This window comes from Mustelus asterias, chromosome 23, assembly GCF_964213995.1.
Source record: "Mustelus asterias chromosome 23, sMusAst1.hap1.1, whole genome shotgun sequence".
In the NCBI taxonomy this organism is placed as follows: domain Eukaryota; kingdom Metazoa; phylum Chordata; class Chondrichthyes; order Carcharhiniformes; family Triakidae; genus Mustelus; species Mustelus asterias.
The window spans coordinates 65,360,759-65,381,218 of NC_135823.1; the positions used below are offsets into that span (position 1 = coordinate 65,360,759).

At 45.4% G+C, this 20,460-nt stretch overlaps 1 protein-coding gene across 3 annotated transcripts in view; it reads right to left on the reverse strand.

The window, feature by feature from the left end:
• Positions 1-20,460, reverse strand: part of stub1 (STIP1 homology and U-Box containing protein 1) — a 36,470-nt gene that overhangs the window by 15,516 nt on the left and 494 nt on the right. Inside the window, exon 2 of one of the 3 annotated variants that reach the window (XM_078240832.1) lies at positions 12,698-12,748. The exons of 1 other annotated variant lie outside the window; for it this stretch is intronic. In XM_078240832.1, coding sequence (XP_078096958.1) covers positions 12,698-12,748 — 51 coding nt within the window. Of the gene's footprint in view, positions 1-12,697; positions 12,752-20,460 lie in introns of all 3 variants that reach the window. One more of the 3 variants, XM_078240831.1, reaches the window with a different exon arrangement.

Genomic DNA, 20,460 nt, shown 5'->3' on the forward strand with positions numbered 1-20,460 from the left:
GGGCTAAGGGTTTGCTTCCTGGGTGGCTTAGGAGTGAAAACCTTAATTTCCATCCAGAATTTTCTGTCAAGAATGCACTCTTTTACCGGCACAGTGGTTAGCACTGCTGTCTCACAGCGCCAGGGACCTGGGTTCAATTCCTGGCTTGGGTCATCATCTGTGTGGAGTCTGCATGTTCTCCCCGTGTCCGAGTGGGGTGCTCCGGTTTCTTCCCACAGTCCGAGACACATGCTGGTTAGGTGTATTGGCCGTGCTAAATTCTCCCTCGGTGTACCCGAAAAGGCGCCAGAGTGTGGCGACTAGGGGATTTTCACAGTAACTTCATTGTAGTGTTAATGTAAGCCTACTTGTGACACTAATAAATAAACATTAAACCATTTCAAAGGAGCCTATGAATCTTTGTATAAATATCTCAGGATTTTGGCCCAGTCATCCAGCGATTATGGCTCTTCACTGCATTGCAAATTTGGTAAAGACAATCTCACAAAGTGCCCAACTGCTGCAAGATATGTTAGAAAAGCCACAGACTCAGGAAAGAAGCTGATGATCTGAGTATCAGGTGTTCTTTTCTCTGGATACATTCAGACACATGCTTTATCTACATTTGAACGCCCTCGAACATAAACTTCTAAGCAGCTAGTGAACATGAGTTTACGTCAGATTCCTTCCCATGACAAGAGTTTGGAATGAAGAAGTCAATCCGAGGACTTAAGTCTATAACGACCGGCCACCAGACACAAACTGGACTTACCCAGCAGCCCGGAGAGCATCCGAGGCAGATCTGAAACGTTAAACTCTGCTTTTTCTCTCCACAGATGCTGCCTGGCCAGCTGAGTATTTCCAGTACTTTCTGTCTTTTACTTCAGATTTTCAGCATCCGCAGTATTTCGCTTTTGAATGATACGAAAAAGAAATAAACATACAAATTAGGAGTGGCAGTAGGCCACACGGCTCTTCGAGCTTGCTCCACCATTCAGTAAGATCATGGCTGATCCAACTATAGCCTCTTGCCTACCCCCAATAGGCTTTCACCCTTTTGTCAAGAATCTATCTAGCTCTGCCTTGAAAACATTCAGAGAATGCTTCCACTGCCTTTTGAGGAAGAGAGTGTTTCAAAGACTGAACTCCAAAGACCACATCACAGACTATTTCTTCTCGTCTGTCTTAAATGAGTGACCCCTTATTTTTAAACAGTGACACCCCCCCCCACCCCTCCCCCAGATCTAGCTTCTTCCACAAGAGGAAACATCCTCTCCACATCCACCTTGTATAGACCCCTCAGGATCTTAAATGCTTCAATCACGTCACCTCTTACTCTTCTAAACTCCAGTGAATACAAACCTAGCCTTTCTTCATAAGGCAACTCACCCTTTCCTGGTATCAGTTTAGCAAACGTTCTCTGAACTGCTTCTAACGCATTTACATCCTTCCTCAAATAAGACAACCAGTACGGTACTCTAATCCAGATGTGGTCTCTCCACTTGCCTGGAATGGCTGCAGCTCCAACAACACTCAAGAAGTTTGACACCGTCCAGGACAAAGCAGCCCCGCTTGATTGGCACCACATCTACAAACATCCACTCCCTCCACCACCAACGCTCAGTAGCAGCAGTGTGTACTATCTACAAGATGCACCGCAGCAATTCACCAAAGATCCTTAGACAGCACCTTCCAAACTCATGACCACTTCCATCTAGAAGGACAAGAGCAGCAGATACAGGGGAACACCACCACCTGCAAGTTCTCCTCCAAGCCACTCACCATCCTGATTTAGAAATATATCGCCGTTCCTTCGCAGTCGCTGGGTCAAAATCCTGGAATCTCCTCCGTAACGGCATTGTGGGTCAACCCACAGAACATGGACTGCAGCGATTCAAGAAGGCAGCTCACCACCACCTTCTCAAGGGCAACTAGGGATGGGCAGTAAATGCCGGCCAGCCAGCGACGCCCATGTCCCACAAATGAATACTGTGCAACTGAAGCATAACCTCCCTATTTTCACATTCAATTCCCCTCACAATAAACATTAACATTCTATTAGGCGTCCTAATTACTTGCTGTACCTGCATACTAAGCTTTTACAATTTATGCACTACGACGCCCAGACCCCTCTGCATCTCAGAGCTCCGCAATCTCTCATTTAGATAATAAGCTTCTTTTTCATTCTTCCTGCCAAAATGGACAATCTCACATCTGCCCACATTGGGCAAAGTTCTGGCCTCCTTATGTCCTCTTCACAACTTACTTTCCTATCTATTTTTGCATCATCAGCAAATTTAGCAACCATGCCTCCTTTCCCAAAGCAAGAAGTGGAGGCTCCAGCACTGATCCCTGAGACATACCACTCGTTACATCTCACCAACCAGAAAATGACCCATTTATGCCTACTCTGTTTCGTCAGCTAGCCAATCTTCATGCCAATACGTTACCCCCTACACCCTGAGCTTTTATTTTCTGCAATAACTTTGATGTGGCACCTTACCAGCTGAAACATTAGTAAAGAGGTGTTTTCTACTGAATCATCACCCAATCGCAAGTGTTGAAAGGGAGATATGCATACTGGTGCCTCTTAGTGAATCCTCCCCAATCAATTATACTGTAGAACAGGTTGGCAGATACAGATTGGACCAGACAGTGTGCTGATCACCCATTATTTGATATTGAAAGCTTCAATTGAATCCCACAGACCAATGCTCCAATTTATCTTGTCGATGGGACAATTCTCCACCTGTTTTTCCCTTCAGCATTTTGGTGAACCTGCAACTATCTGAGGCCATAGCCGATAACAGCAATGCCATTATTGAGGAAAGGAACAAGACAAAAGAAAGAAATTTGTACACCTGGTCCACCAACATCAACAACTGACTATACAGTGATTTTAAAGTCGCCAATGACCTCTCCCGCAACTGGGACAATGGGGAAATATCACTCCTTGATCCTCTTGCCCTATCTACAGTCTTCGACATGACTGACCACCCCACCCTCCTCTAACACCTCTCCACTGTTATCCAGCTGGGTGAGACTGCATTCATCTGGTTCCATTCCTTTATCAACCCAGTTGTAAACAGAGGATCACCTGTAATGTCTTCATGTCTCGTCCTGCTCCTGTAATATTGAGCGGAATTCTCCCCCAAAAATTCTAAGTGTCGAATTTGCGTGAAAACTGGAGTAATTCACACTGGTTTTTTCAGCGGGAGTTCAGAGAAGAATCTCCCACACGCTGCGCACTGCGGAGGCCACCAGCATGAATATCATTGAAAACTACGGGGTAGGACCTATCCCCGCTGGAAAGGCTGAAATCAGTGCGCTGAGCGGGCTACTGCACGCGCACTGATCGGTCAGTGCCGAGATCGGCGCATGCACAGCGGCCCTGCAATGGTGGCCTCCCGATTGCTGGCCAGCTCGATCACTGACCAGCCCAACGACCCCCGGCCCAATTGCTGGCCCCCCCGACCATTCCCAGGACCACTCTCTCCCGGCCCAACCCGATCTCCAGCAACCGCCCCCCCCACCCTACCCTCACAGTCCTGACCCCACCACACAGTGCCGACCGCACCCTCCCCTGCAGTGCCGACCCCCTAGCAGGCTGACCGCACTCCTCTCCAGCCCGCTCCGATCGCTCCCCTCCCTCCTTCCCCCACCGATCCCTATGCAGAGTGGCAGCAGTACCGCCCACCCCCCACCGATCGCTCCCATCAGGCCCTGCCCCCGAGGTCCCCATATGCCCCCACCGCCTTGCCCGATGGGTAGTGCCAAGGTGCCCCCTGGACATTGGCACTTTGCGCCCCTTAGGCAGTGCTGGGGCAAAAGCTGGCATTGCCATTGTGATGATGTGGAGGGCGTTGGACTGGGGTAAACACATTAAGAAGTTTAACAACACCAGGTTAAAGTCCAACAGGTTTATTTGGTAGCAAATTTGGTGGCTTTTGCTACCAAATAAACCTGTTGGACTTTAACCTGGTGTTGTTAAACTTATTGCCATTGTGCCCATGCCCAGGGGGAACCACCACCCCCCGCCACCTGACCCTTCGGGGGGCCCCAATTGCCCCTCTCCCTTTCACTCCAGTGGGGTGGGAGATGCTAGCGGGCCTGTCGTCTTCAGACCTGGGCCCACTAATCATATTTAAATTAGATGCAAATTACTACTTAGATGGCCTTTGTGCTTCCCTGCTGATTTCTGGCACGGATCTGGTGCCGCCAGAAATCCGGCACTGGGAGACGCGAGCGGGTGAACCCCTCCAATCAGCTGAAGCAAGAATCTCCCAACTCACTGCATAAAAAGTTAGCACAGCGGGGTGGGAGAATCACGGCCATTATCTCTGGTGACCCCGAAGACCTATCCTTAGCCTCTTCTACTCGTCATTTACATGTTATTCCTTGGCGACACCACCAGAAAACAGTGTCAATGTCCACTTGTACACTGACATACCCAGTTCCACTCCAACAGCACCTCTTGGCCACTCCACAGTCTCTGTATTATCACACTGCTCATCCAACGTCCAGTACTGAGATTCCATCACAAACTCTGTCTTTAGTTCCAATTACATCCCTCTCCCTGGTATCCTCAATAGTCTTGATGTGGAGATGCTGGGGTGGGCACAGTAAGAAGTCTTACGGAACCAGGTTAAAGTCCAACAGGTTTATTTGGAATCACAAGCTTTTGGAGCGCTGCTCCTTCCTCGGGACTCACCTGATGAAGGAGCAGTGCTCCGAAAGCTTGTGATTCCAAACAAACCTGTTAGACTTTAACTTGGTGTTGTGAGACTTCTTACGATTCTCAATGGTAACATTCAGAAGAGAACTGCATAAATAACTTGAAAGAATACAGGATTATGGGGAAGGAGTGTGGGAATAATTGGATAGCGATACCAAACCACCTCGACAAGCACTTTGAAGCTTCATCAGTCAACGATTCCAGGTATGAAACCTTCAACTGGGGGCAGTCTGATTTTACAACATTCACCCACATAGAGCCAACCTAAAATTCCCAAGTCCTGGATAACAAATGCATATAGTATACTTGCATTATTACACGGTATTCATTGCTAACCATGTGAAACAATCTCAGAATTCCCCCAGATTTTAATTTAAAAGTGACAGTACCTGATATTACCATTAAGGCATTTCCTCTCCTCCTAGCCTTCATCACAGTAACAACTTGGGGACGAGGTAGAAATGGCCGAAAGCTTCAAGTTTAGGTGTCCAGATCACCAACAACCTGTCCTGGTCCCCCCATGCCGACACTATAGTTAAGAAAGCCCACCAACACCTCTACTTTCTCAGAAGACTAAAAACATTTATCATGTCCGCCATGACTTCTCACCAACTTTTATAGATGCACCATAGAAAGCATTCTTTCTGGTTGTATCACAGCTTGGTATGGCTCCTGCTCTGCCCAAGACCGCAAGAAACTACAAAGGGTCGTGAAGCCCAATCCATCATGCAAACCAGCCTCCCATCCATTGCCTCGGAAAAGCAGCCAGCATAATTAAGGACCCCACACACCCCGAACATACTCTCTTGTCGGGAAAAAGATACAAAGTCTGAGGTCACGTACCAACCGACTCAAGAACAGCTTCTTCCCTGCTGCTGTCAGACTTTTGAATGGAACTACCTCGCATTAAGTTGATCTTTCTGTACACCCTAGCTATGACTGTAACGTGACATTCTGCACTCTCTCCTTTCCTTCTCTATGAACGGTATGTTTTGTCTGTATAGCACGCAAGAAACAATACTTTTCACTGTGTATAATACATGTGATAATAATAAGTCAAATCAACTTCCTATTTAGCAGGATCAAATTAAATCAAAGGTATTTTTATATTTGCCACCAATACAGCTACTTTAAATATATAAGAATCTGTATATTAAAAATACTTAAAATAAAGTTTGTCAAATTTCATTCTCCTTTAAGCTGATGTGGAAAGGAAAGAGGTGGATTTTTATCCAGTAAAAGTGCTGTGGTAGTGATTGTAAAGTATTTATATATTTTCACCATGGAAAGCATCAGGAATGTTCTTTTCCTAAACCAACATTTCCTCTTAAATGGGGATTTCTTTTGTTGTAACGTTCCTGCCCGGTTTCGAACAGGGAACTTCCGCGTGTGAGGCGAACGTTATAACCACTACACCAGAGAAACTGGCGACTGTCGCAGCTAAATCCAAAGACCAACTGCGGAAAAGCTCCATGAGCCTGACGTGATTCGAACACGCAACCTTCTGATCTGGAGGTAGTGGCACCACAAGCTCACAGTGGTTTCATTATCACTGTTATTAGGCAATACTGGAGGATGGTTTCGAACCATCGACTGCTGGGTTACGGGTCCAGCACGCTTCCGCTGCACGACTTTGCTACGGTATAAATAGGGAGAACATGAGAACCAAACTCAAACCAATGTCAATCATTAAAGACAGCGCATCTATGGACTGTGGGAGGAAACTGGAGCACCCCCCCCCAACCCCCCCCCCCCCTACCCCTACCCCCCCCCCCCCCCCCCCCCCACAGACAGCAAATGTGACTCCAACCCCAGCACATGACAGGCCTTTATGCCCAGGTGTAGCGTCCAGCCAGCTAAACCCTAAAGTTGCTGCTTCTACCCACTGCGCAAGTCTCTGCCATTCACCTGAACCTCATGACTGCCGCCTTTCATTGCTCACAGCTGCACAGACAAAAAGAGAAAAACAGATGGCGCCAGAGGAAAGAAATTAGAAACAAAAAAGATCCTTTTCTTTCATTAATTAATGGGAATGTGGGTATCACTGGCTGGGCTAACATTTATTACCCATCCCTAATTGCCCTCGATTCATACAGCACCTTTCACATACTCTGGCCATCCAATCATGCTTTACAGTCAAGGAATTACTAATAAAACCCAGTAAGTAGTCTCACGACACCAGGTTAAAGTCCAGCAGGTTTATTTGGTAGCACGAGCTTTCAGAGTACTGAAGGGGCAGTGTATAACAAAGCTCTGGCGCACTTTATCTAATGGCTGGACACCCCTCTCCTAACCAATGGCATGTTCCTTCAAGTATGAAGAGTGGTTGTTTCGCAAAAAGCTAACCTTTCCAAGATAGAAAAAAATGTTAAGATTACTACTAAAGGTAAACCTAAGGGTAAAGGGCAATACAACAAAAAGGGATAGACTTTCTCGAGCTGTTTGACAGTGGATGACTCGAACTATTCAGTGGCATGTAAAGGTAAAACCATAACCTTTAATTTTGTTTATTCAGACCGCAAGTAGGAGTGTTTGAAGAATTAAAAAATTTATTCAACGTCAGCTTCAAGCACAGCGAGGTTAGAGATCTCACAGGTGAGGTGAAATGCAAATGGTGGGTGCCTGGAACTCGCTGCCGGGGGAGGTAGTGGAAGCAGATACGATAGTGACTATTAAGGGGTGCCTGGACAAATACCTTTTCCCAAAAGGTAGGGGGGTATAAAACTAGAGGGCACAGGTTTAAGGTGAGAGGGGAGAGATACAAAAAGGTCCGGAGGGGCAATTGTTTCACGCAGAGGGCGGTGAGTGTCTGGAACAAGCTGCCAGAGGTAGTAGTAGAGGCGGGTACAATTTTGTTTTAAAAAGCGTTTAGATAGTTACATGGGTAAGATGGGTATAGAGGGATATGGGCCAAATGCGGCCAATTGGGACTTGCTTAGGGGTTTAAAAAAAAAGGGCGGCATGAACAAGTTGGGCAAAGGACCTGTAAACCTCTATGACTCTATGACATGAATAGGATGGGAAGAGAGAGATATGGTCCCTGGAAGGATAGGAGGGTTTTAATTCAGACGGGCAGCAGGGTCGGTGCAAGCTTGGAGGGCTTGTTCCTCTGCTGTGATTTTCTTTGTTCTTTGAAATAGATTTTCCTTGGGTCACAGCAAACTGCTATCAATCATGGTGACTGCAGCACGCAAACAGAATTTCTACATTGAAAATCAGACTGTGTGCGAGTCCACTGGTCACTGTTCTACAACACAACACAAAAAGTTCATGATTCTAAATAATGCTCATTCAAACCCAGGATCAAATTGGGGTGGTACAGTGGTTAGCACTGCTGCCTCACAGCGCTAGGGACCCGGGTTCAATTCCTGGCTTGGGTCACTGTCAGTATGGAGTTTGCACGTTCTCCCCATGTCTGCATGCGTTTCCTCCGGGTGCTCCAGTTTCCTCCCACAGTCCAAAGATGTGCGGATTAGGTGGATTGGCCATGATAGATTGCCCCCTTAGTGTCAGGAGGACTAACTAGGGTAAATGCATGGGGAGAGGGCCTGGGTGGGATTGTGGTTGGTGCAGACTCAATGGATTGAATGGCCTCCTTCTGCACTGTAGGATTCTATGAAATTATTAAATATTAGAATCAGTAAAGGGGAGGAACAACATTCCATTTGAAACTGTGTGTGTGTTGACTGCCCCATTCCATGTTAAGAATGTCCACTTCTACACTGGATTTGCAGCACAGAAATGAGCCAGTTGGCCAAACAAGTCTCTGCTCTACACAAGCTTAAGAGCCTTCAGCCCTTATGCTATTCACCTCTTCCACTTTCTCACCGCTCGAGTAAAAAAGCTTTCTCCTGAATTTCCTATCAGGGCGGCACAGTGGTTAGCACTACTGCGGAACAGCGCCACGGTCCCAGGTTCGATTCCCAGCTTGGGTCGCTGTCTGTGGGGAGTCTGCACGTTCTCCCCATGTCTGCGTAGGTTTCCTCTGGGTGCTCCGGTTTCCTCCCACAGTCCGAAAGATGTGCTGGTTAGGTGCATCGGCCATGCTAAATTCTCCCTCAGTGTACCCGAACAGGCGCCGGAGTGTGGCGACTAGGGGATTTTCACAGTAACTTCATTGCAGTGTTAATGTAAGCCTACTTGTGACACTAATAAATAAACTTTTAATTTTTAAGGTTCATGAGGCTACTTCATATTAATGACAATTAGCTTTGGACACCCTCGAGTGAAAACATCTTCTCTGAGTCGAGCCCTTCATTATTTTAGAGGCCACTATTATACTATTCCTCAGCCTTCTCTGTTCAGGAGTAAAGAGATCAAATCTGTCCAGTCTTTCCTCGTAGCTACAATATCTCAATTCCTGTAATACCCTAGCAAATCTTTTTCCACAATATCCAAAGCATCTTGATACCCTTTTTGTAATCTGCCTTAATTGTAGATTTGCCTGCAATAGCTACCACAAATGCAGATAAAAGTTTTTAATGTAAAATTTTCTACTTGTCAGCAAGCGTAATGTTCTATAAAGATACACACACACAGACAAAACGATCTCATGGGGTGAATAGAGAACATGGTTAGCAAGAGTAGAAAAAAAACGCAAGATCTGTGAAAAATGTAAAATAAAAAGCAATCAAAAATGGATCATAGAATCCCTACAGTGCAGGAGGCTGTTCAACCCATCGAGTCTGTACTAACCACAATCCCACCCAGGCCCTATTCCCATAACCCCATGCATTTACCCTTCTAATTCCCTTGACACTAGGGTCATTTTACCATGGCCAATCAACCTAACCCACACACCTTTGGAGTGTGAGAGGAAACTGGAGCACCCGGAGGAAACCCACGCAGACACGGGGAGAACATGCAAACTCCACACAGACAGTCACCCCCAAGGCAGAATCGAACCCGGAACCCTGGTGCTGTGAGGCAGCAGTGCCGCCCATTTAATAGCATGTGGCTCACCCCCTTATTCTCTAAGACCTCTCCACCACTTTAAGAACCGGAGCATGTTACTTAGCCCTTCGAGCATATCCTGTTATTCAGTGAGATGATGGCTGATCTGTGACCTAACTCCACGTACTCACCTTTACCTCATATCCCTTAAATACCATCAAGGCACAAGTCAGCCTTATGCTGCAACACCCTCCACTTGCCTGGGCGAGTGCAGCTCCAACAACACACAAGGACAAAGCAGTCTGCTCGATCGGCACCCAACGATTCCCCACATTAAATGCGGCAGGGCATCGACTGAATATAATTATTTGCTAATTGTATTCTTATGTGCAAGAAATACACTTTACAACTTTCTTCAGCAAATTTTACAATTTACACGGTAAGGTTTTCACGAAAAAGACTTGAGAATCTGCCAACTAATTACTGAATTACTGATTATTACTAATTACTGGACATTGTAGTATTATAGAACATTGTACTATTATTGATAATAGACACCTAGGAGTAATGTTTTAAAAGAATTCACTATCTATCACAGATCTTTGGCACTGGATCCAGTTCACGGCAGCAGCAGGTGGTTATACTGAATCCTGTCAAACAAGGGGACTAGCTGCATTGCGTAGCACATCTGGCTTTTACTCAAAGGACACAACTGCTTACATCAGGTAATCACCTAATAAATAAGAGCAGCTGATGTTAAATGCAGCGATGTGTGATACATTCACATGCATGACAATCTACATTTGATTCATCTATCTGCCTCTGTCTGGCAGTTATACTGCTTCTAGCAAAGCTGGGTTAATGTTCTAAAATCTATCTTAAACCAGAATGATCAGAAAATATTTTAAATCTTGCACGACTTTATAAATATAAAGGGAAATTTGATTGACATCTTGCCCCGAGAACTTTCTCTTTGTGTATTGGAAAAGAATACTCTTTTTCAATGCTTGACGCTGCTGAGTAATCGCTGACACAGTGATTCTGGAGTTGTGTTACCCTGGTGATGTTGGTTCAGGGGAACCACCCCCCCCCCCCCCCCCCCCCCCCCGCCCCCCTCCAAAATGCAGCTCCAATGCAAATTACAAGAGGAGAGGGGGGAGACATTAAAGCAATCAGAGTCTCCTCCTGAGCTACCCTGGCAAACCAATGAGAGGCTAGGCCGTCTCCACGTCCATGTCAGGGGAGCAACCTTGCAAGAAAGGAGCTGGTACTTTGGGGGTCCCCATACCAAAGACACAAATTGACAACTGAGAATAAAACAAACCAAAGCTGTTTCAAATATCCTCCCTCTAGAATTCCCTTCCCCTGGAATATGAAGATAGGAAGAGGAGGCGGCTATTTAACTCCTCTAGCGCTGCCCGCCATTCATTTAGATCATGGGTGATCTGGATCTCAACTCCATCTACCCACCTTGGTTCTGTAACCCTGAATACCATTCCCTAATAAAATTAAGATAATGAATGTTAGCTGCATTTAACTCAACAAAATGGTCCAAAATAAATTATAGAAAAATCTTATTACTTGAGTTGGTATGGGGGTCAACCAGTTTAACCTTATTTATCATCACAAGTCGGCTTACATTAACACTACCATGAAGTTACTGTGAAAATCCCCTAGTTACCACACTCTGGCTCCTGTTTGGGTACACTGAGGGAGAATTTAGCACGGCCAATGCACCTAACCAGCACGTCTTTCGGACTGTAGGAGGAAACCGGTGCACCCAGAGGAAGCCCACGCAGACACAGGGAGAACGTGCAAACTCCACATAGACAATGACCCAAGCCAGGAATCGAACCCTGGTCCCCGGTGCTGTGAGGCAGCAGTGCTAACCACTGTGCCACCGTGCTGCCCAGCCAAGGTGTATTTTGAGATTGTCAGGGGAATTTTCCTGTCCCGCCCGCCACAGGAATCACAGCGGGCCAGGGGAGGACCATGCAAAGGCCCATAGACCTCGGGTGAGATTTTTCGGTCTTGGGGCGAACGCAGCTGGAAACTCCCACCCTGTATGTTGTTTCTAATTTTCAATCAATAAAGGTTATAATGATCATGCAACCCAGCCTGGCATATCAGTTTTTTGGTGATGCAGGTATTACTTGTGAAAGGAATCACCAAGGGGGCTACACAGCAAGCTGCCTGATATAAAATAAAATAGAATCCCTAATATGCAGGAAGAGGTCATTTGGCCCACTGAATCTGTACCAACTCTCTGAGAGTATCTTACCCAGGACCTCCCCCCAACCCTATCTCTGCAACCCCACACATTTAGCATGGCTAATCCATCTAACCTACACGTCTTTGGACACTGAGGGGCAACTTACAAAGGCCAATCCACCTAACCTGCACATCTTTGGACTGTGGGGTGGCACGGTGGTTAGCACTGCTGCGTCACAGCGCCAGAGACCTGGGTTCGGTTCCTGGCTTAGGTCACCGTCTATGCGGAGTCTGCACGGGTTTCCTCCGGGAGCTCCAGTTTCCTCCCAAAAGACGTGCTGGTTAGGTGCATTGGCCATGCTAAATTCTCCCTCAGTGCGGCGACTAGGGGATTTTCACAGTAACTTCATTGCAGTGTTAATGTAAGCCTTACTTGTGACACTAATAAATAAACTTTAAACCGGAACACTTGGAGGAAGCCCACGCAGACAAAGGGAGAACATCCACACAGACACCCAAGGCTGTAATCGTCCCTGGTGCGGTGAGGCAGCAGTGTTAAGCGCCGTGCCACCAGATATGAAGTGGATCCAACACGTTGTACAAATTCTGCTAACAATCCATAATCAATAGTTTGTTACTGGCCAAGTGGGGATTGTGTAAACATTATGACTGGATTCATTTCCATTCAGCATCACTAAGTGTGAAGGCTGACCTTCATACCACCCACACATCACAGCCAGGATAAACAGTGAGCGCATAGACCCAAAACTTTGCTGTGTATTTTCGTACAATATCTATTTTGTTTCCATCTGTGACTCTCCACTCTAAATATTAAGTGAATACAAGTAATATTTGATCAGTGCTAGCATGCAGCCTTACCGATCTCCACCAGCAACAGGGACACTCTTTCCGCTTCAGTTCCTTCCTGACCTGCTGATTTTAAAAAATATTTATATTTATGGTGCCAGGGAGATAGAACCTTAGAGTGGCTCCATGACAAATCACTCAATGCACACAGTTTGAGAGCACTGATGAGGCAGCCTAGGGAAGACCACCTCATCATCATACCTAGATCCTACAAATACGATGCCACTGGACAACAATGTAATGGTCCACATGTGCTTCACATGTTACATAGAGTCATCGAGGTTTACAGCATGGAAACAGGCCCTTCGGCCCAACTTGTCCATGCCGCCCTTTTTTTTAAAAACCACTAAGCATTTGGCCCATATCCCTCCATACGCATCTTACCCATGTAACTATCTAAACGTTTTTTTAAAAGACAAAATTGTACCCACCTCTACTACCACCTCTGGCAGCTTGTTCCAGACACTCACCACCCTCTGTGAAAAAATTGCCCCTCTGGACACTTTTCTATCTCTCCCTTCTCACCTTAAACCTATGCCCTCTAGTTTTAGACTCCCCTACACCTTTGGGAAAAGATGTTGACTATCTAGCTGATCTATGCCCCTCATTATTTTATAGACCTCTGTAAGATCACCCCTCAGCCTCCTACACTCCAGAGAAAAAAGTTCCAGTCTATCCAGCCTCTCTTTATAACTCAAACCATCGAGTCCCGGTAGCATCCTAGTAAATCTTTTCTGCACTCTTTCTGATTTAATAATATCCTCTCTATAATAGGGTGACCAAAACTCAACACAGTATAGATAATACACAGTATGTACACTGTATATTATCTATTTAGATACAAATCATACAGTCTAGGATCGCACTAGAGCAGAAATACTACAACATCTTATCAAAACACATCACATATCTGTGCCTCCCCTGACAAAGAGAATTCTAATGTGTTCAACATTATGCTCAAAGATAAAGGGGTATAAAGAGATTGAGTGGCTAAAGCGAAGGCAGATGGAGATCAATGTGAGAAGTCATTTGGATCTGAGCAAGACAAATCAGAATCAAAATAATGTCCAGCATTAGAGGCAATTCCGTGATCGGACAGCACTCGCTAAACAATCCTGATTGTGCTAAGAATTACACAGAAGATCAATTTAAGACGGCCAGTTGGGCTCACAGTGTGGCTCACTTACACATGCTAAAAGTCACATATTCATACACAGGGCCCTGCCCTTTTCAGACAGAAGGCAAATCTCCATACTTGTGTCTTTTTCAACTAATTAAAAGCTTGGGAGCAGTCATTAAACTGTTCATTCCCCAGAGCAATGGCCTATCCAATCAGAGTCAACCTGCCTGGTTTAAATTTGAACAAAGCTGGGCACTTAACCGTTCCATGCTGCATTCGTCATGGCAACGCCTCCACCAATCAGAGCCGAATTGCCAACCAATCAGCGCTCTATCCTCATGCGGTATAAATTGTTCTTCTTCCTTACTGTTGGTAATTTCTTGCAAGCTGTCCTGATAAGTGCAAGACGTAAAGCTTTGACAGTATAGCTGGAATCTTATCGGCACACCCGCCCCAATTCCAGGGGCAGGCGAGGCTTGGAGAACGGCATTTACAGGTGGATGTGCCGGTAAAATTCCACCCCATGTCTCTTTTTTCAGCAATGCTCAAGCTCGGTACTACCAAACAACTCTCAGATTTAGGTTTAGGCTTCCATGTATACAAGTCAGCAAACATTCGGTGTGCAGGTACAAAGAGCAATCAGAAAGGGTACTGGAATGTGGAACTTTACCTCAACGGGGTAGAAAAGCAAAGGATGCCCCAGTTGTACAGAGCTATTGGTATTTCAGGAAAGATTGGTCCTAGGTTCAGTACAATGCAAGTTCAACAGAATGAGACCACAAGTAAAATCGTGGAGTAGGTTGCGTAAATTTGGTGCGCATTCATTTTAACGTACAAATTTGGAGCAGGAATAGGGAGATTATGTTGGAACATTAGTTCAACCACAACTTGAACAGTGTGTGGGGCTCTGGTCACCTCATTACAGAAAGGATATAATTACAACAGACAGGGTAAAGTGAAGGTCTGTGGGATTGTTGCCAGGACTGGGAAATTGCAGCTATGAGGAAAGATTGGAAAAGACCATAAGACATAGAAGCAGAATTAGGCCACTCGGCCCATCGAGTCTGCTCCGCCATTCAATCACGGTTGATATTTTTCTCATCCCCATAACTCCTGGTCCCCTTATTAATCAAGAACCTATCTATCTCTGTCTTAAAGACACTCAATGGCCTGGCCTCCAAGCCTTCTGTGGCAAAGAGATTCACCACTCTCTGGCTGAAGAAATTCCTCCGGATCTCTGTTTTAAAGGATCGTCCCTTTAGCCTGAGGTTGTGCCCTCTGGTTCTAATTTTTCCTACTAGTGGAAACATCCTCTCCACGTCCACTCTATCCAGGCCTCGCAGAATCCTGTAAGTTTCAATAAGATCCCCCCAATTGAAAAACTGGGATTGTTCTCCCAGGAATAGAGGAGGCTGAGGGGAGATTTGAATGAGATGTGCAAAATTGTGAGGGGCATGGATAGAGTCGATGGCAAAAGGCCTATTGACTTTAGCAGAGAGGTTAGAGATTAGGGGACATAGATTTAAAGTGATTGGTAGAAGGATTTGAAGAGGTGGGGAGATGAGAAGATACATTTTCACCCAGAGGTTTTTGGGGGGTTTGTAACTCACTGGCTGAAAGGGCAGTAGAGGCAAAAGCCCTCAAATTATTTAAAACATCTCTGGAGGTGCACCTCAAGTTGCCATAATGCAGCGCTACGGACCAAATGTTGGAAAGTGGAATTAGGTTGGGTGGCTCATTTTTCAGTCAGCGCAGACACGATGGGCCAAGTGGCCTCTTTCTGTGCCGTAAACTGTCTGATTCTAAGACTAGGCCATTCAGCCTCTCGAGCCTGTGCTATCATTCGATAAGATCAACTCTACTTAACTGTCTGAATCTATCGCCTTTGACTCCCTTGTCAAGTTTGAGTTTAGAAAGTGGAGGGTCAATGCCCTATTTCTGTTCATGGGGAGGCGGCGGCCTAGTGGTATTATCGCTAGACTATTAATCCAGAAACTCAGCTAATGTTCTGGGGACCTGGGTTCGAATCCCACCATGACAGATGATAGAATTTGAATTCAATAAAAAAAAATATTCTGGAATTAAGAATCTACTGATGACCATGAAACCATTGCCGATTGTCGGAAAAACCCATCTGGTTCACTAATGTCTTTTAGGGGAGGAAATCTGCCGTCCTTACCTGGTCTGGCCTACATGTGACTCCAGAGCCGCAGCAATGTGGTTGACTCTTAACTGCCCTCTGAAATGGCCCAGCAAGTCATTCAGTTCAAGGGTAAATAGGGATGGGCAATAAATGCTGGCCCAGCCAGCGACGCGAATGTCCCACGAATGAATCGGAAATAAAGCAGATGACAGCAGAATATTCATACCCAGCTCATCCTATTCCACAAATTCCCAAGGGACCGTAAAACGGATTACAATCCAAAGGGCAAGAGGAAAGCTTTAAAAAGAGAGAGGATTTTCCACCCACCCCTAGCCTCCGGCTCACATTCTGCATGTTCAAACACAGTGATATTGCAAAACTGTGGGGAAAGCAGGGCCGGGGAAGATGAACAGTAGCTCAGTTAAAGAATCGAGACATTACAGGAGGTCTTCAAAGTAATTGGGATTGCACTGCACAATGCAAAATAGTCAACAATGAATAATGAGGATCAATTCTATCTGTCCTTATAATGAAAAAAAAGAATAACGAGCTGACATCCGGAAATAAAGAGGCAGTATTTTCATCAACAAATGTTGTTCTTTGCTTTGGGTGGAATGACCATGCAGTTAGTAAAAAGTGCAACTGGGCACAATTGGTATCTAATGTTCTGCTTGTCAAGAACTCCAGTGCACTGTGTCCCTTAAACATACAGCTTGAAGACTGCACGCAGTCTTTTGGCATTCTGTAAGGTACTGATTCACATCCATCTCTGCAGCAACGGCACAGATTCAGAGTTGCGTGTGGAAGTGAAGCAAAATTAATCACTCTTATTTTACATTGCGATCCAAACATGTACACGTGTACATTAGCACATGTGCCCATACATATACATGCTCTGGCCTGCGAGCACACACAGTGCACACATTGTATGCACAAAGATGTACTGGTGTGTGCCAAATGCGCAATCATGCATGTGTACATCTCTCTACACATGTGTAGGTGTGCAGATACACACATGGGGACGCAATGGCATAGTAGTATTGTCACTGGACTCGTAATCCAGAGACCCAGGGTAGTGCTCTGGGGACGTGGGTTCAAATCCCACCACGGCAGACGGTGAAATTTGAACTCAATAAAAATCTGGAATTATAAGTCTATGAAACCATTATTGATTTTCATGAAAACTCATCTGGTTCACTAATGTCCTTTAGGGAAGGAAATCTGCCGTCCTTACCCGGTCTGGCCTACGTGTGACTCCAGACCCAGAGCAATATGGCTGATTTCTAACTATCCTCTGAACTGAACTAGCAAGCTATTCAGTCCAAGGGCAGTTAGGAATGGGCAACAAATGCTGGCCTTGCCAGTGATGCCCACATCCCATGAAAGAATTAAAAAATGTGCATAAACACACGTCTGCAAATGCATGTATGCACATGCGCGCACGTGCACACACACCGGTGCCATACACACACACACACGTGTGTATGCATGTGCACGCACAGACATTGACGTACACACATGCCCCCAACTGGCCAGTTAATAAAATATGGACTAAAACCGTGCTTCAGTCTTTGCAGCATCACAATAGCAATGTATCTGTACATTAGTATATCATATAAAAACACCAAGAAACAGGAAGAGGAATAGGCTATTTGGGTCCTTCAAGCCTGCTCCACCATTCAATAAGATCATGGCAGACACAAAAACAGAAAAATGCTGGAAAATCTCAGCAGGTTGGACAGCATCTGCGGAGAGAGAATAGAGCCAATGTTTCGAGTCTAGATGACCCTTCTAGACTCCAAACGTTGACTCTATTCTCTCTCCGCAGATGCTGTCCAACCTGTTGAGATTTTCCAGCATTTTTCTGCTTTTGTTTAAGATTCCAGCATCCGCAGTATCTTGCGTTTAAGATCTTGGCAGATCTGGCTGTGGCCTCAGCTTTGCTTTCCTGTCTGCCCTCTCCATAAATTTTAGTTCCCTTGCCTATCAAAAGTGTATCTAACTCAGCCTTTAATGTATTCAATGACTCAGTCTCCTCTGCTCTCTGAATTCCAAAGAATAACGACCCGCAGGAAAGAAATTTATCATTTCACTCTTGAATAGGAAAGATCCGATTCTTAAACTGTGCTCCCTGGGCAGTAAGAGTTTTAACAACACCAGGTTAAAGTCCAACAGGTTTATTTGGTAGCCAATACCATTAGCTTTCGGAGCGCTGCTCCTTCGTCAGATGGAGTGAATATCTGCTCTCCCCTGCAGTGGTTAGCACTGCTGCCTCATAGTTATTGCAAGACATTTTACACTCCAACATTTTGATACTTGCTGTACAAGCATGCTAACTTCCCATTTAAATAACATTCTATTTTTATATTTTCTATTATCCTCACCAAAGCGGGTAACATCACAGTTTTCCACATTATAATCAACCTGCTAATTTTTACCTTCTCAATTAACCTGTCTATATCTCTTTGCAGACTCTTGCTTTCCTACATATATGGGGCGGCACAGTGGTTAGCACTGCTGCTTCACAGTGCCAGGGACCCAGGTTCAATTCTGATCTCGGGTGACTTTGTGGAGTTTGCATGTTCACCGTGTCTGCCTGGGTTTCCTCTGGGTGCTCCGATTTCCTCCCACAGTCCAAAGATATGTGGGGTAGGTTGAAGCATGGGGACACAGGGGGGATTGTTGTTGGTGCAGGCTCGATGGGCTGAATAGCCTCCTTCTGCATTGTAGGGATTTCTTTTTTATTCGTCCACAGGATGTGGCCAGCATTAATTGCCCATTCCTGGGGGCATTTAAGAGTCAACCACATTGCTGTGGTTCTGGAGTCACATGTAGGCCAGACCAGGTAAAGACGGCAGATTTCCTTCCCTATAGGGCATTAGTGAACCATGTTTTTTTTTACAACAACTGACAATGGTTTCATGGTCATCATTGAATTCTTAATTTCAGATTTTTATTGAATTCAAACTTCACCATCTGTCGTGGCGAGATTTGAGCCCAGGTCCCCATAGCGTTAACCTGGGTCTCTGGATTACTAGTATAGCGACAATACCACTACCTCCCCCTAAGATATTATATCAATATAACTGTATCAAAACACAAGTGAAACAGGACAGCAGGACCCTGCCACAACGGTGTGATGATGTGGAGATGCCGGCGTTGGACTGGGGTGAACACAGTAAGAGTTTTAACAACACCAGGTTAAAGTCCAACAGGTTTATTTGGTAGCAAATACCATTAGCTTTCGGAGCGCTGCTCCTTCGTCAGATGGAGTGGAAATGTGCTCTCAAACAGGGCACAGAGACACAAAATCAAGTTACAGAATACGAATCCCTACAGCCAACCAGATCTTAAAGATACAGACAATGTGGGTGGAGGGAGCATTAAGCACAGGTTAAAGAGCTGTGTATTGTAACAGGCAAGACTGTTCTCTTCCTGTGGGGGAGCACTTCAGCAGTCACGGGCATTCGGCCTCTGATCTTCAGGTAAGCGTTCTCCAAGGCAGCCTTCACGACACACGACAGCGCAGAGTCGCTGAGCAGAAACTGATAGCCAAGTTCCGCACACATGAGGACGGCCTAAACCGGGATGTTGGATTTATGTCACATTATCAGTAACCCCCACAGCTTGCCTCCTGGACTTGCGGGCTATCCTGTCTGGAGACAATACACATCTCTTTAACCTGGGCTTAATGCTCCCTCCACCCACATTGTCTGTATCTTTAAGATCTGGTTGGCTGTAGGGATTCGCATTCTAATCAGTATTCTGTAACTTGATTTTGTGTCTCTGTGCCCTGTTTGAGAGCACATTTCCACTCCATCTGACGAAGGAGCAGCGCTCCGAAAGCTAATGGTATTTGCTACCAAATAAACCTGTTGGACTTTAACCTGTTGTTAAAACTCTTACAATGGTGTGATCCAGCAATGATATTTATGACATTATCTACAAACAATGATAAACATTAAGTAGCTTATGATCAGCATGCGTGATTCTTATGATTTCCAAAAACAGAGCCTTCAACCACATACCCTATAATTATGCAACAGGTTCATAAACATATCTTTACATCACTTTGGATCAGGTGCAACGTAATTTCTGTTGCAATTTACAGTATGAATATTTCCCAATGTTTACAAATGCACATAATAAATTATATACATGCTGGATTTGGATCAATCAGGTTTCAATTACATCTCCACTGAATATGGCAGAACTAACTGGTGGACTGTATATGGAAATATCCAGCACCTGAACACAATTGTTACTGTTAAACAAGTCATATGGCGGCACGGTAGCAGTGGTTAGCACTGCTGCTTCACAGCTCCAGGGACCTGGGTTCGATTCCCGGCTTGGGTCACTGTCTGTGTGGAGTTTGCACATTCTCCTCGTGTCTGCGTGGGTTTCCTCCGGGTGCTCCGGTTTCCTCCCACAGTCCAAAGATGTGCGGGTTAGGTTGATTGGCCAGGTTAAAATTGCCCCTTAGTGTCCTGAGATACGTAGGTTAGAGGGATT